Genomic DNA, 12,671 nt, shown 5'->3' with positions numbered 1-12,671 from the left:
CCACTGCACCACCTGGGAGGCCCATTTTTTTTTTTTAAAGATTTATTTAGGGCCTCCCCTGGCGGTGCAGCGGTTGAGCGCTGTGCTGCAAAGCTGTCCACAGCCTCCACGGCACTGGTTCAATTCCTGGCCGGCCGGGGAGATTCCCACATGGCGCGCAGAGCTCTCCTGTCTCCCCGCTGCTCCCCTCAGCAGTGCATTTCGTCCGTCTGCCTGTTCTGCTCCCCGCTCTGTCTCTGGTGGATCCTCTCGCCCTCCTGCGCCTCTGGCCTGTACCCCGGCTCTTGTATAAATAAACTCTTAAAAATAATTAAATAAAAATATAATACCTCATAACCAAGGCAAAATCTGCATAGGGATACACGACTGTGTGGTATTTTAGAAAAACAAGACCCTAAAGGCTCGCCGTAATAACCGATCATCTCAACGGAAGCAGGAAAAGCACAGGACAAAATCCAATGCCCCGGCATGGCTCAAAACAAAAGCCAAAGCACCAGCAGACTAGGGAGAGGCCGGGTTCTCTCGCCTGCTCAAGGTGCACGCGAAAAATACAACCCCACCTCCCACGGCTGATGCTGTACTGGATGTCGCGTGAAGCGCCACCCCCGACGGTCACATCAAGGCACGATGGCCACGTCCCACCGAGTCCGGCCTGTCCAGAGGCCCTCCCGGTGCAGGAGCAACCAAGGGCGAGAGGGGAGAAAACCCGGAAAGGAACATACACTGTCCCTCTTTGCGGGCGCGGGCCGCCTGTGGAGACTCTGAGGGGCTCTTGGAAGGGCTACACCTTCTCTCTTCTTTCCGGAACTGTCGTAAAGGAACAACTCGACTCCCCGTGTGACGACAGCATCCTTTGAGGGCGGCCAGCGCCCCTCCTGGCCTCCCCCGGCCCGACGCTGCCCCAGGCCTGCGGGCCACCCCGGGCGGGTCTTCCCTCTTCCTCTCCCACGGGGGGGCCACGGAAGGGCCTCCGCGCTCGGAGTTAGTGTCCGCACCCGGGAAGCAACGCGATCGCTCGGGCCCCGGCACGGGGTGCTGAGGGCTGCTCACCCCGGGATGTGAGGGCGCCGCCAGGTGAGGCACGAGGTCGACGGTCGCCGCGCCCCACCCGCTCTCCGACATGGCGCCCTGCGGACTGTGCCTCCGCGGTGACCCTCCAGGGCCCAGGATGCTGCCCCTGCCTCCGCGGCGTCACCTCTGGCAGCGCGTCCCCAAGTCCCCAAGCCTGGCTGCAAGCGCAGACGCGAACCCAGCCCCAGGCCGCCGCGGTCCCAGCCAGGGCCTCGGGTGCAGCCAACGGCTCAGGCCACCCAGGCTGCGCTGCCGCTCCGGCAAGGCGAGCGAGGGGGCTCCAAGACCGGGGGCCGGAGGGCGGTCTCGGGCGAGCACACTGAGCTCAGGCGCTGCTGGTCAGCACGTTGCCCCGAGGCGAGGCTCGGCGAGGCTCACGGCAGACCATGGAGACCAGAACTTAAGTCCAGCAGCTTCCCGGAGAGCGCGGGGCGCAACGTCAGCACACGGCCCCCAGGCCGCACCCCGCAGGCGCCGCACCTGCAGCAGCAGACGGGCCTACCTCTCTCCTCACAGCTGAGCTGGCCCCGCAGGCCCGCCGTGGCCACGGTCAGGAGGCCCGGGCGCGGAGGCTCCGCGGGGGCGACGGAAGTCTTGACTCTGCCCCTCGTCTCCCTGCGAGGCCGCCTTCTCGTCCAGGGTTTCCTGCTCAATGACTTCGTTGGACCGATCGAGGCGAGGCAGCGGCCGCTACGCACACCAGCGACGGGAGGGAGGCGCCCCTCTTGATCCCTTCCTCCGGGGCCTGGAGTCCCTGGCCCTCCACCCGCGGGCCTCAGCTTGGGCGGCCAGAGGCTGCTCGTGAACTCTGCCACCTTCAGCTGCCGCGAGTGCCCACCAGGACCCGCTGATCTGAACACGCTGCCCTTCACGTCCAGGCGCCGGCTGCAGTTCGTGTTGGTCGGTCTCCGGAGCAGGCACTGCAGCCCCCCCCCACCCCCCGTCACCTTCCCAGGCGTCGAGCCCCGGCAGGGCCCTTTGGCTGACCTGTGCCCAACACGCCTGCCCTCCTGGCCGCTGGCCCAGGCCTCGTGGACCTGTCCAGCTGGTCCTGCTGCCGCTCTGCCACTGCAGCAGGGCAAGGCCCCCCCACTCGGAGTCCCAGAGGACTTCACGGCCTCGGGCCCTCGACACAGCGCCTGCCACGCTCACAGCCAGCCTGCCTCTGCGGTCAGCCCAGAGCCCGGGGGCTGCGCTCCCCGGCTCAGCCGAAGGCCAGGAGCGGCAAGGCTGTGTCCCGCCCCTCTCGTGCCAGCAGCTTCCCTGGGCCCTGGTCCAGCCGCCTGTTGGAGCTGCACGGCCAACAGGGCAGCAGCCCTGCCTCGGCTAGTCTCACTGCCCCGGGCCTCGGGCTCTCAGGCTGGCCCTTGGTCCACAAACAGCAACCCCAAATTCCAGACGGTACACCTGTCGCCGGGCGCCTTTGCTGCCCCCAGGGTCTCGGGCCTGCTGGCCTACCAGGCCCATTGTTGGGAAGGGCAGTGGCCACCAAGGTCGGGGTGTTCCCATGGCCTCCCCTGCTTGCCTCTCCTGGGCCAAGAGCTTGGCCAGGCTGTCCCCGCGCACAGCGTCGCCTCATGCACAGAGCGGACGTGTGGACAGCTGGGCACGGCGCTGAGCTCCCCAGGGTGACGGGAGCTGGAACGGCATGGAGGTGGGAGGCGCTCCCTGGAGCTCCCCAAAAACCCGCATGTGGGGCCTGACAGAGACACACCAGGGGACGCCTCCCACTCATGCTGCCTCTGATCGCCCCTGCTCCGCGCGTCAGACTTTGTGCCTCAACGGTATTAGCAACGCCCTCCCTGTCCCTCCCCTTGGCCTGAGGCCTGGATGCAGCTCCCCCCCCGCGCCTCAGGTACCCGCACCCCACCTGCGGCTCCTCCGCCACTTCGCACTGGGGCCGGGTCCAGCCTGCTGGCGCAGGAGGCCCCACAAGGCGTGGCACCCGGGATCCTGGGATGGTGGCCGGCCCCCCGGCAGAAAGCAGCCAGACCAGGTCTTCTGCTACTAATGTATTCCATCTTTCAAAAAGAAAGACATGATTTTAATATCACTTAACAATATGTTAAAAAAGTAGCCGGGCAGGCCTCCGTGTTAATACAGCCGCACGCGCGAACAGACTCGACGGTGAGTACGGGGTGGGTTTGTTTCTGAACTTCTCGTTCTGCAAGGGTCTTCCACAAGCCGGCTACTAGTCAGGGGGCAGACACACACGGCGCGACGGTACACTCTGGACAGGAGGTCGTGGAGGAGCACGGGAGGCCGCCGGGCGCCGTGGTGGGTGCGGGCCGGGCGCCAGGTGGCCGGCCATGCCCGGGCACACGGGAGCAGCCGAGCAGCGGGGCGGGCCCCGGTCCAGCCCGACAGCACAGGCCACGACAGGACGTGTCCCTCGGGGGGGCGGGACACACGTGAGCTACAAGGCAGGTCCAGCAGCAGGATCTCCGCCGGGGTCTCGGCCCGTCCCGCACGGCTGGGCGCAGGCCCCCGGGCCTGGCCCGCCCCACGCCCTCTCCGGCGGTCCTGGTTCAGTGGGCAGCAAAGGTGGCTTTTTTCAAACTAAAATTGGACCAGTTGATGGACAGTCTCTGTCGGGTCTGTCTGGCGGAATCCAGGCAGAATCTGCAAAGACACAAGAGCGACGGTCACGCGTGGGACGCTGCCCCGAGCTGCGCCTGCGCGTCCTCCCCCACCCTCCACGAGGCCGGCGCCTTCCCCTCCCACCCCAGGGAGCCCGGGCAGGGGGACGCTCCCAACGGGCCCACCAGGAGCCTGAGGCTTGACCCCAGCCAGGCTCTGCCAACGGTGCTGCCCTTACCGTGGCCGTGAAGCCTCCGAGGCCACCTGGGTGTCCACTGGCGAGGGTGATGTGAAACCAGAACTTTTTTTATGTCCCAAAAGGTTAGGTTAGGCAAAAGGGAGGTGCTTGCATAGACACACATGGGCAGAAAAAGCTGCCTGAAACCAGAGTTTTTACGGGGAGACACGGTTTTGATACCGTTTGCCCCTCGCTGCCCAGCCCGCGGGGCGTCAGGTACCTGGAGGCCCACGGGCCGCTGCGCTCGCCCCTCCCCAGCAAACAAGGGCCAGTTTTATGCTAAATGAAGGGAAAAGCACTTTCCCCAAAAACCTTTACTTTGCCAAATCGCTCACAGCCTCTCCTTCCTGGCCTTAACCCGGGCAGCAGCGATCAGAGCTCAACCCAGGCTCGGCCTCTCGGCCAGCGCGAGCCGAGCGGCCTCGCTTCCTGGGGCTCCGGCGCACGTCCGGGCGACCAGCTGGCCGGGTGCGCGCTCCCGACATGCCGCTGCTGGCCCGAACGGGGGATGCTGCGTCTCTGCGTCCACCGCTCTCGCGGGAGCGACATCTGCGAGAGACGAGGTGCGCGGGGGGTGCGGCGTGTGTGCGAGCGGCCCAGGGGTCTGTGCTCCAGCAGTGCCCGCCCGGGCCCGGGAGGCGCCTCTGTGTGGCTTCAGAATGTGGTCTTCTCACGGGCGCCCCCAGCTGCCCTTGCAGCTCCTCAGCGCTGGCCGGAGGCTACGGCTGCCTTCCTTGGCGGCCGGTCTCCTGTCCCGTCCCACACGGCGGCCGGAGCGGCGCGGCCTGGGGGAGGGTGACGACCCGGGCAGAGGAGGCCTCTCCTCGGGGCCCTCCGGCAGCCCCACGGCGGAGGGGGGCGCCGCGTCGGGTCACTCGGGGGGCCTGTCTGTCGCGGTCAGGGACAGGCCCAGGCGGGAATGGCGCCCACACACCATGGGGCGGGCGAGCTGCCCGGCGAGGCCCACGATGGTCCGTTGTATTTCCAAGGCACAAAACTCTGGTCTCAGGGGCCTTCGGTGCTTCTGTTCCCCGCTTCATTCTTTCTCTTCTGTACCATTTCCTTCAGCTTTTGTTAAGAAATGTTTCCCGCTTTCTTTGGCCCTCTCGTGTTGCCCTTCTCCTCATTTCTCCAACGCAGCCCTGAACGCACTGATTCAGGCTCCTGACGCCGCCACACCCGAGGCTCCGCAGCAGCTGCGCTCGGGCCGCCTCTCACGTGCGCAGGAGCCTGGAGGCGGCCGGGCGTCTAGCCTCGCGCTCCGCGTCGTGTGGCCGGCGGCCAGCGTGGGGTGGGCGGCGCGGGAGGGAGGCCTGTCCGGCCACCACAGCCGTGCCCCGGGACTCGTGCGACACCGGCTCCAACGCAGCTCTGGCCAGCAGAGACGCGGGCTCTGCGCCACCAGCTCAGCGGGGCGGGCGGGGCCGGGGCAGCCTGACCAGCGTGCGTGGCTGCCGCTGTCTTGCAGGAAGGACTGTGCTTCCAGATTCGCAAATGCTCAGGGACTGAAATGTTTCTTTACTGTCGATCTCCAAACGCTGCAAACCAGTCTTTGCGTGCACGGGGCAGGGAGGCGCTAGTGGGTGTGCGCTGAGGTGCCAGATGCTGCCGGGCCAGACGCTGGGCATGCAGCCCCTAGGCCCAGCCCCACGTTACCTTTTGAAGTACTCCACCTCCCGCTCTGTCTCGTCCATGTCCACGCTGTCCAGGTCGATATCTTTGGGCAGAAAGACATCATCTGCGGGGGAGAGGAGAGGCAGGTCACGACCCGGCCGCCTTACCAGAGGGGACCGATTACTGTTTTACTGAATTTCATCAGCTTCACAAAGTAAATTTCTCTCTAAAATGAGACTTTGAGGCCTCCCTGGTGGCGCAAGGGGTTAATAAGCACTGCACCATGAAGCTGCCCGCAGCCTCTGCAGCGCGAGTCCATCCCTGGCCAGGGAGCTCCCCACAGGGCGCAGCAGACCTCTCCTGTCTCCCCCGCTGCTCCCCTCAGCAGTGCATTTCATCCGTCTGCCTGTTCTGCTCCCCACTCTGTCTCTGGTGGATTCTCTCGCCCCCCGCACCTCTGGCCTGTACCCCAGCTCTTTTTTGCCATAAATAAATCTCTTAAAAAAAAAAAAAAGACGTCACAAATGGCCGAGGTGGCAGGTCGCTCCCCCGCGCTGTGACCCGCTAGCCTGGGCACCCAGGAGTGTGCGGCAAGAGCCCCTGCCTGCCGGCTCCCAAGGCTCAGGGACACCCCACCTGGGGCCATCCAAACACATGCTCAGTGGCCACCCCACTGGGGCGCCCAGGGCACCCAGAAGGCAAGCGTCCTCCCGCGGGCCCCTGTGCCGAGGACAGAGGTGCAGGCCCCAGGGGCAGCGGCACAGTTACAGGGGCTCTCCGGGGTCAGGTCACAGCCCAGAGGCCTCCCAGGAGCCCCAGGCGCTGGCGGAGCCCTCTGCACAGAGGGTGGGAGAACAGGGGGCAGTCCCCGAATCTCAACAAGTCTGGGGGCTCCTTCCTCCTGCTTCACAGCGCCTGTCCAAGCCAGGGGCACAGCTGGGGCGCAGGCAGGGAGCCGCCAGCATGCCCCATCACGGGCCAGTCCCCACCTGCCTGCAGGCCGTGGGTCATTCCCGCTGATGTAACTGGAGGCACTCTCAGCCTGCCCAGCAGCCACAAGCAACTCTGGGCCTCAGGGCGACACCACGGTCTCCCTCTGAAGACCTGTAGGGCCTGCGCCCCACCCGGTCCTGCTGGTGCCAGCTCTCCCTCCTCCGCACCCACCAGCCCCGCACCCTCTCCCACGGGCTGCCGCCGCCGCTCACCCCTGCTCGGCGCCCAACACAGGAGAAAACGCACCTCACAGCCTGCAGCAAGCCGGACCCGAGACTGCCCTGCCGCTGCTCACTCTCAGGGACGGCTGAGCCCAAAGCCCCAGGCTCCTGGATCCCGCTTCACCCGGCCCACAAGGAGCCTGGGCTGCCCACACTGAGCGGCTGCCCCCGGCCCTGACAGGACGCAGGGAGGACAATGAGAAGGCCAGCGCGGGCAGCAACACCCTCACGCGGCCCCAGGGTGGGGGCAGGCCCCGCACACAGCAGGCTCGTCTGGAAAGGCTGGCGCTGACGTGAACCTCAACAACCTTTTCTCTGATTAGAATGATCGATGCCGAAAACCTGGGTATCGGGGTACGTGTAAGCTCAAAACAGAGGGGCTGGGACGAGGCTCGATCAGGGAGACGCCCCCCGACTACAGATCAGTGTTCGCCCCAGAGCTCAGGCCCGTCCTGCAGCCCACGGGGACGCACCGGGCCGGGGCTGGCGGCGAGCACCCGCAGTGGCCACGCAACAACGCCGCCGGGGGCGGGGAGATGAGGGCGCAGAGAGGAGTGCGGGTCGGGGAGAGGGGTCGGGGAGAGGGCCAGCAGGAGGCGCACCCCCAGAGCTCACGGCTAGGGGGGACGGGGCGGGCGCTCGCCCTGCGGGGGATGGGGCTCCCGAGCAGACTCAGGCCAGCGCGGGGCCGAGGCCCAGCAACTCGGGCGCCAGGGCCGGAGGATGAAGGCGCCTTCCAGGCAAGTGGAAACGGGGCGCCTCTCAGACACGCCATGAAAAGCTGAGTCAAACGTGACGGGGAGGAAGCGCAGAGACACTCAGGAACAAACCACAAGCGGAAAAGAAGCCTGCAAAGAAAAACGTTAGCACTACGGGTCCCCAGCCACCACGCAAACAAGCCGCGATGTGCCGTCGAAGGAGCAACGACGGAAACACAGGCTCCCCGGCCAGCCTGTGAGACGGCGACGACGGCCGAGCCGCGAGCCCACGAAGGCACAGGCTGCCGGGGTGTCCGCGCTCAGGCGCAGGGCGCTCCGCTGCAAAGGGGGTTCTTCCAGAAACACTGAAAATGAAACACAAAACCTTCCCAACTCTCTGTGACGTGTAACGCGGACACCCAAAGCTGGTGCTGGTAGCCAAACGGGGGGCGACAGGTGTGTATCTTCCACACACATCACGCAGGACTGGGGGAATCCTGGATGAAGCAACAGCGGGTCCCCCCATGGACGCCAGCTCTGCCCGGACCCGGGACAGAACAGGCGTGAGAAGGACAATCACGTCCGTCTCCACCACGGACGCGAGAAAACTCTGGCAAGACCCCACATTCATTCCTGACACGACACTCAGGAAAGGCAGCAGTCGCCGAGTGTCTTCCGACACGACAAGGAGAACCACCGTCTCCCACAGCCGACGCCTGGGCGCGGGGCCTGGGCGCGGAGACGGCCAGCCCTGGGGCTGTCGTGGCCGGCGCCCGCGCAGACACGGCGGCTCTCAGGTGCGCCCGGCAGCAGCTGGCCAGCTCGACCCCCAGAAGCATGGCTGAGCCGGCCGTGCACCTGGGAGCCCCCCGAAACTTAAAAACAAGTAAAACTAATTTTACTCAACTACATACACCCACGAGCTCACAGCCTCAGGCCGGCGGGGTAAGAGCCGGCGCGGGTGTTTCATTCCTCACGCTGCGGCTTTCAAAACCCAGCGTGTGGGAGGACACGCGCTCGCCCCCCGCCGGCCCCGTGCATGTCTTCCTCCCACCACCCCCAACTCGGCGGCCTCGCTCCAGTGCCCGGCGGTGACAGGCGACCAGCGGCCGCTGCACCAGGCAGGGCAGAGCTGGAAGTAACAGCGGAGAATCCTCGTTACGCTAGAAACGGGAGATTAAATCCTTAGGAACAGGCTCAGCAAGAAATGGGAAAACATTAGGAAAGAAAATTTAAAACACCCCTGAAATACACAGAACCTCCATGTTCTTGGGGGGACGAGCGACATCTCAGAGACACCAGCTCTCCGAAAGGCCGGGGTGCTCGGCAGAGGAGACAGAGGCGGCGCCTGCACACACGCAGGCCCCCCTGGACAGACCAGCGTCCGGGCGGGCGGCGGGGCCGGGGCCGCGTGGAAACACTCACGGCCAGGACGCCGCCGAGCAAGGGGGCGAGACTGGCCCGAGCCCAGGGGAGGCCGCACGGGGAGGGTGCCCCACGACCGAAGAGGAGAAGGGCTCCCCAGGCCAAGTGCGGTGCAGGCGGCGTCACCAGCCGCCAGGAGGGCAACCCTGACGCTGGGCTGTCCCGGGGGGCCCGGCGCACGCCGCCCAGGAGGACACTGCGGAGCCCCGGGGCCGAGCCCACAGGGACGGGCGAAGCTGCCCAGTCACGTCAGGCCAGAGGCAACAAGGATGGACGGACGAGTCCCAGCAAAGCAGACGCTTCCGCGTGGCTGTAAACAAATGCGTCAGACGCAACGTACAGACCGCATCCCTGACACACAAAGAACTTAACAAATGGGAGAAAAAGGCCAAAAGCCCAATAAAAAATAAGAAAATATGTGAATAGGAAATTCAAAAAAGGATACAGAAACAGCCGCTTACGTGCGGTATTACTAGAATTAGAAAAAACACAACAACTACAGGCGTGAGGTCAGGGCAGCTGGCAGCGCCCCCTGCTGGCCAGGCTGCATGACCCCTGCGCGCCCCCAGCCCCCCACCCCGCACATGAGACCCCTCCAGGCAGCGGGAACTGGGAGGCACCAGGCAAGGCTCCTGGACCCAGAGGGTGATTTCTAGATGGTGCGAGGTGTGGGCGTGTGGGGGAGCAAACTGCTGGTGATGGGGGTCCTGGGGGGACAGGCTACCTTTCCTGAACCAAAAGAAAAGCTGACAGAGAACGGAGTGCTTCCCCACGGGAAGGAGGTGGCAACCAGATGGAAAAAGCTGGAAGGAAACAAAACAGGGAGCCAGGCCATGCTTGGAGTGAGCCTTGACCACTCCAAAGCGGGGCATGGCCCTGGCAGAGGCTGCGCCAGCACTGGGCGAGCTCCTGGGGGGCCTGTCTTCCAGGTCCAACAAGCTACCCTGCACCCGGAGGAGGGGTGTCTGGGAGGGACACTGGGGGTGGGCGGGCAGCGCCCTGGCCGGGGGGCGCCTACACAAACACCAGCGTTTCCGGAAGACGGGCGCAGGGGCTGCGTCACTGAGGGGCGGGGAGTGCCCAGGGGTCTGGGTCTGCAGACACCCCTCCACACAGGAAAGAACCAGGGCTCCTGGGAGCCGGGGCAGGTCCAGGGCGGAGAGGGGGACACCTGACCTGTGACGAGACAGCTGTCCTGAGCTGCAGCCTCGGCCTCCCTGTCGACAGCCCCCTCACACGTGGGGCGTTCCCCGAGGGTCTGAACTCAGGATGTACCACGGGCCACCTCTGCCCTGCCCGGGTCTCCCTTCAGATGCCCGCTGAGTGTGGAGTACAGGGCAGTCAGGGAGCCCGCTGGCCACCTCGTCTCTCAGGAGGGCGCTGCCTGCTCTCTCTGGCCCTGGCACCTGGAAGGGGTTACCCGTCCCCTCCGCGCACCCCCTCCTGCCTGCTCTGCGTCTGGGACATCACCCCCGTGGGGAGTGAACTGGAGGGGAGGCTGAGGGAGCCACCTGCCAGGCAGGGGCCTCACTGACAGGTCCCCCCGCACTCCAGGCCAAGGACCAGTCACAAGGCACCAAGGGCTCAGAGAACCCCAAGACCATGAGGCGCAAAGGCGGCCTGGCCAGGCGGGAGGATGCTGCCCGCCCAAGGGAGAGGCCCGCCCGCTGCGCGCATTTACCAAGGGAGCTGCCGGCCCTGTCTCCTTTCTTCTTCTTGTTTTTCTTGTTCCTGCCCTTGGGCTGGGGGGAGTCTGCGGGCACCAGAGTGCTGCCCTGGGGCTCGCCGGGGGGGCCGGGCTCTGAGGGGACAGGGTTCAGCTGCTTTTTGTTGTTGTTGTTGCTGTTGGCCTTTCTCTCCTCCCTCCTCTGCTCCGCCAGGGAGGGGAGGTCCCCGCGGGCCTTGGGTTCGGGCCTGGGTTCGGGCCGGAGCCGGGGCTGGGGCTCGGCGGGCCGGGGCGGCTCTGCAGGCTTCCGCATCAGCTCCCCACTGCTCTGCCGGTGCGGCTTCTCCTCCTGCCCGCCGGCCCCCGCCGCGTGGGGCTGCATGGTGTCGAGGAAGAAGGACAGTGGCTCCTGCGGCTTCCCGCCAGCCCCCTTCGAGGGGAGCAGCACGGAGTCCCGGGATCCCCAAGGTCAGCGGTGCCCCCATCAGCACCTGGCCCGGGCCTGGGCTCCGTGTGGTCCGCGTGTCTGGAAGGGGAGTGTGGTGAGGCCTCTGGCTCCTCAGCCTGCTCCAGGGAGCCGTTGTGGAAGTTCTCAGAGCTAGGCGCAGATTCTGTTGCTGCCTGGAAACTTCTAGCAAGTATGTCCAACTTGGGGCAGTCTTTACGCGGCCTCTCTTTCTTCTTCTTCTTCGCAGCTCGTAGCTTTTGAAGCTCCTGAAGCCGCCTGAGTTCCTCCTTGAGCCGCTCCTCCTCCTCCTCCTCCTCCCGCCGGCGCTGCTCTTCCCGCAGGTGCAGGTGCTCCCGGGCCCTGGCCTCTGCCTCCAGGCGCGCTTTTTCCTCCAGCTACCGGGGAAGAAGAGACAACTTAGGATGACAGGTACAACGCAGCAAAGTAAAAAGCAGATCATACGATCACACGCAAGAAGGCAAGTGCGACAGCGCCCACACCATGTGGACCAGCCCCCGGGGTCAGGAGCGCTTGCTACCACCAGGGCGCTTGCTTCCAGGGGGTGGGAGGGCTGCACAGACACCCCCCGCCCCCCGACCCCGAGTCTAGCCGACCGGGTGTCTCTGGCCTGCAGGCCAGCTGGGTGCACACGACGGCAGCACACGCCTCCGGGGGCTGGCGCAGACTGGGGTCGGGGAGCAAGGGCTCGCCAGGGCGTGTGCTGAGAAACGGTGAACGCCCCCTCCCGGCCCACGGCCACTAGCGTGCAGCGCAGGTGACCTGCCGGCGTGTTCAACATCCAAGGCAAGTTGACAGTGGCTACTTCCGCTTTCCAGCTTGGCAGGAAGACAAGCTGTACTCCAAGTACAGCCGGCATCTCTGCAGCAGCACAGGCCCCGGGACACTAAGGGAGGGTCCCCCTGCTGAGGAGCCGAGCGGAGGCCCAGCTGGCCCCAGGGCGCGGGGCAGCCCAGGACGGCGGCCAGTGCTTGACATGGCAAAGTCTGAGGGCATTCCTGAGCGACCACCACCTCCCGGTCTCACAGCACTCTGGGGAGGCACCCGCACAGCCTCTGGAGGCCTTGTCCACTTGCCCCGGGACTGAAGGCCAGCCACACCCTCATGCCCGATGGGGAGGTGCCCTGGACAGCCGGCCTCTTGGAGTGGCCTGGCCTGGCCCATGGAGATGGGGATGTGGCGCTCGGGCTGCATTCAGAGGAGCTGTGCGGGGGCGGCTCCACCACTCGCTGCCCATCCCAAGGCCAGGGCCCCGCCCCCCGCAGGCAGGACCCGGGGGCCAAGAGGCCGGAGCTGGCCGCAGTGGACCCACGAGACCGCCTGTGTGGAGGGGGTGCGGGCCCAGTGCCACGCGGCACTGACCTTCCTCTGCTTGTGCCGGGCGCGCTTGGCGGCGCGCGCGCTGCTCACGGGCTTGGGCTCGGAGCTGTTGATGAAGCGCAGCAGGTCCTCCACCCTGCGGTGGTCCTCCAGACCCTCCCGCTCCGACAGCGGGCCCGCCTTCTTGGGCTGCTCTTCCTTCCGCTTGGTCAGCCGGAGCCGGAGCTTCTCCCGCATTTCCGCGTAATTCCTGCTGGTCGGCGCGGCTGGAGGCTGCGGCAGGCAAGCGGGGATAGAAACCAACCCTCAGGTTTCCGTGATTTCGGAATCTGACAGATTTCAGACCCTCTCTCTGAAAATGACCATCACCTTGACATCA

The 12,671-nt window shown here is 65.8% G+C and overlaps 1 protein-coding gene across 1 annotated transcript in view; it reads right to left on the bottom strand.

Moving 5' to 3' along the window:
* FAM193A (family with sequence similarity 193 member A) overlaps positions 1-12,671 on the bottom strand; it is a 68,054-nt gene that overhangs the window by 6,894 nt on the left and 48,489 nt on the right. Inside the window, 5 exon segments of the mRNA XM_054688182.1 lie at positions 2,942-3,693; positions 5,546-5,627; positions 10,522-10,965; positions 10,968-11,349; positions 12,335-12,565. Of these exon segments, the coding sequence (XP_054544157.1) occupies positions 3,600-3,693; positions 5,546-5,627; positions 10,522-10,965; positions 10,968-11,349; positions 12,335-12,565 (1,233 nt within the window). The 3' untranslated portion in view covers positions 2,942-3,599.

Source organism: Talpa occidentalis, unplaced genomic scaffold (genome assembly GCF_014898055.3).
Source record: "Talpa occidentalis isolate TD23 unplaced genomic scaffold, MPIMG_talOcc4v2.1 talOcc4.6, whole genome shotgun sequence".
In the NCBI taxonomy this organism is placed as follows: Eukaryota; Metazoa; Chordata; class Mammalia; order Eulipotyphla; family Talpidae; genus Talpa; species Talpa occidentalis.
The sequence above is the reverse complement of the archived record's forward strand: the minus strand, read 5'-3'. Positions and strand labels throughout refer to the sequence as shown.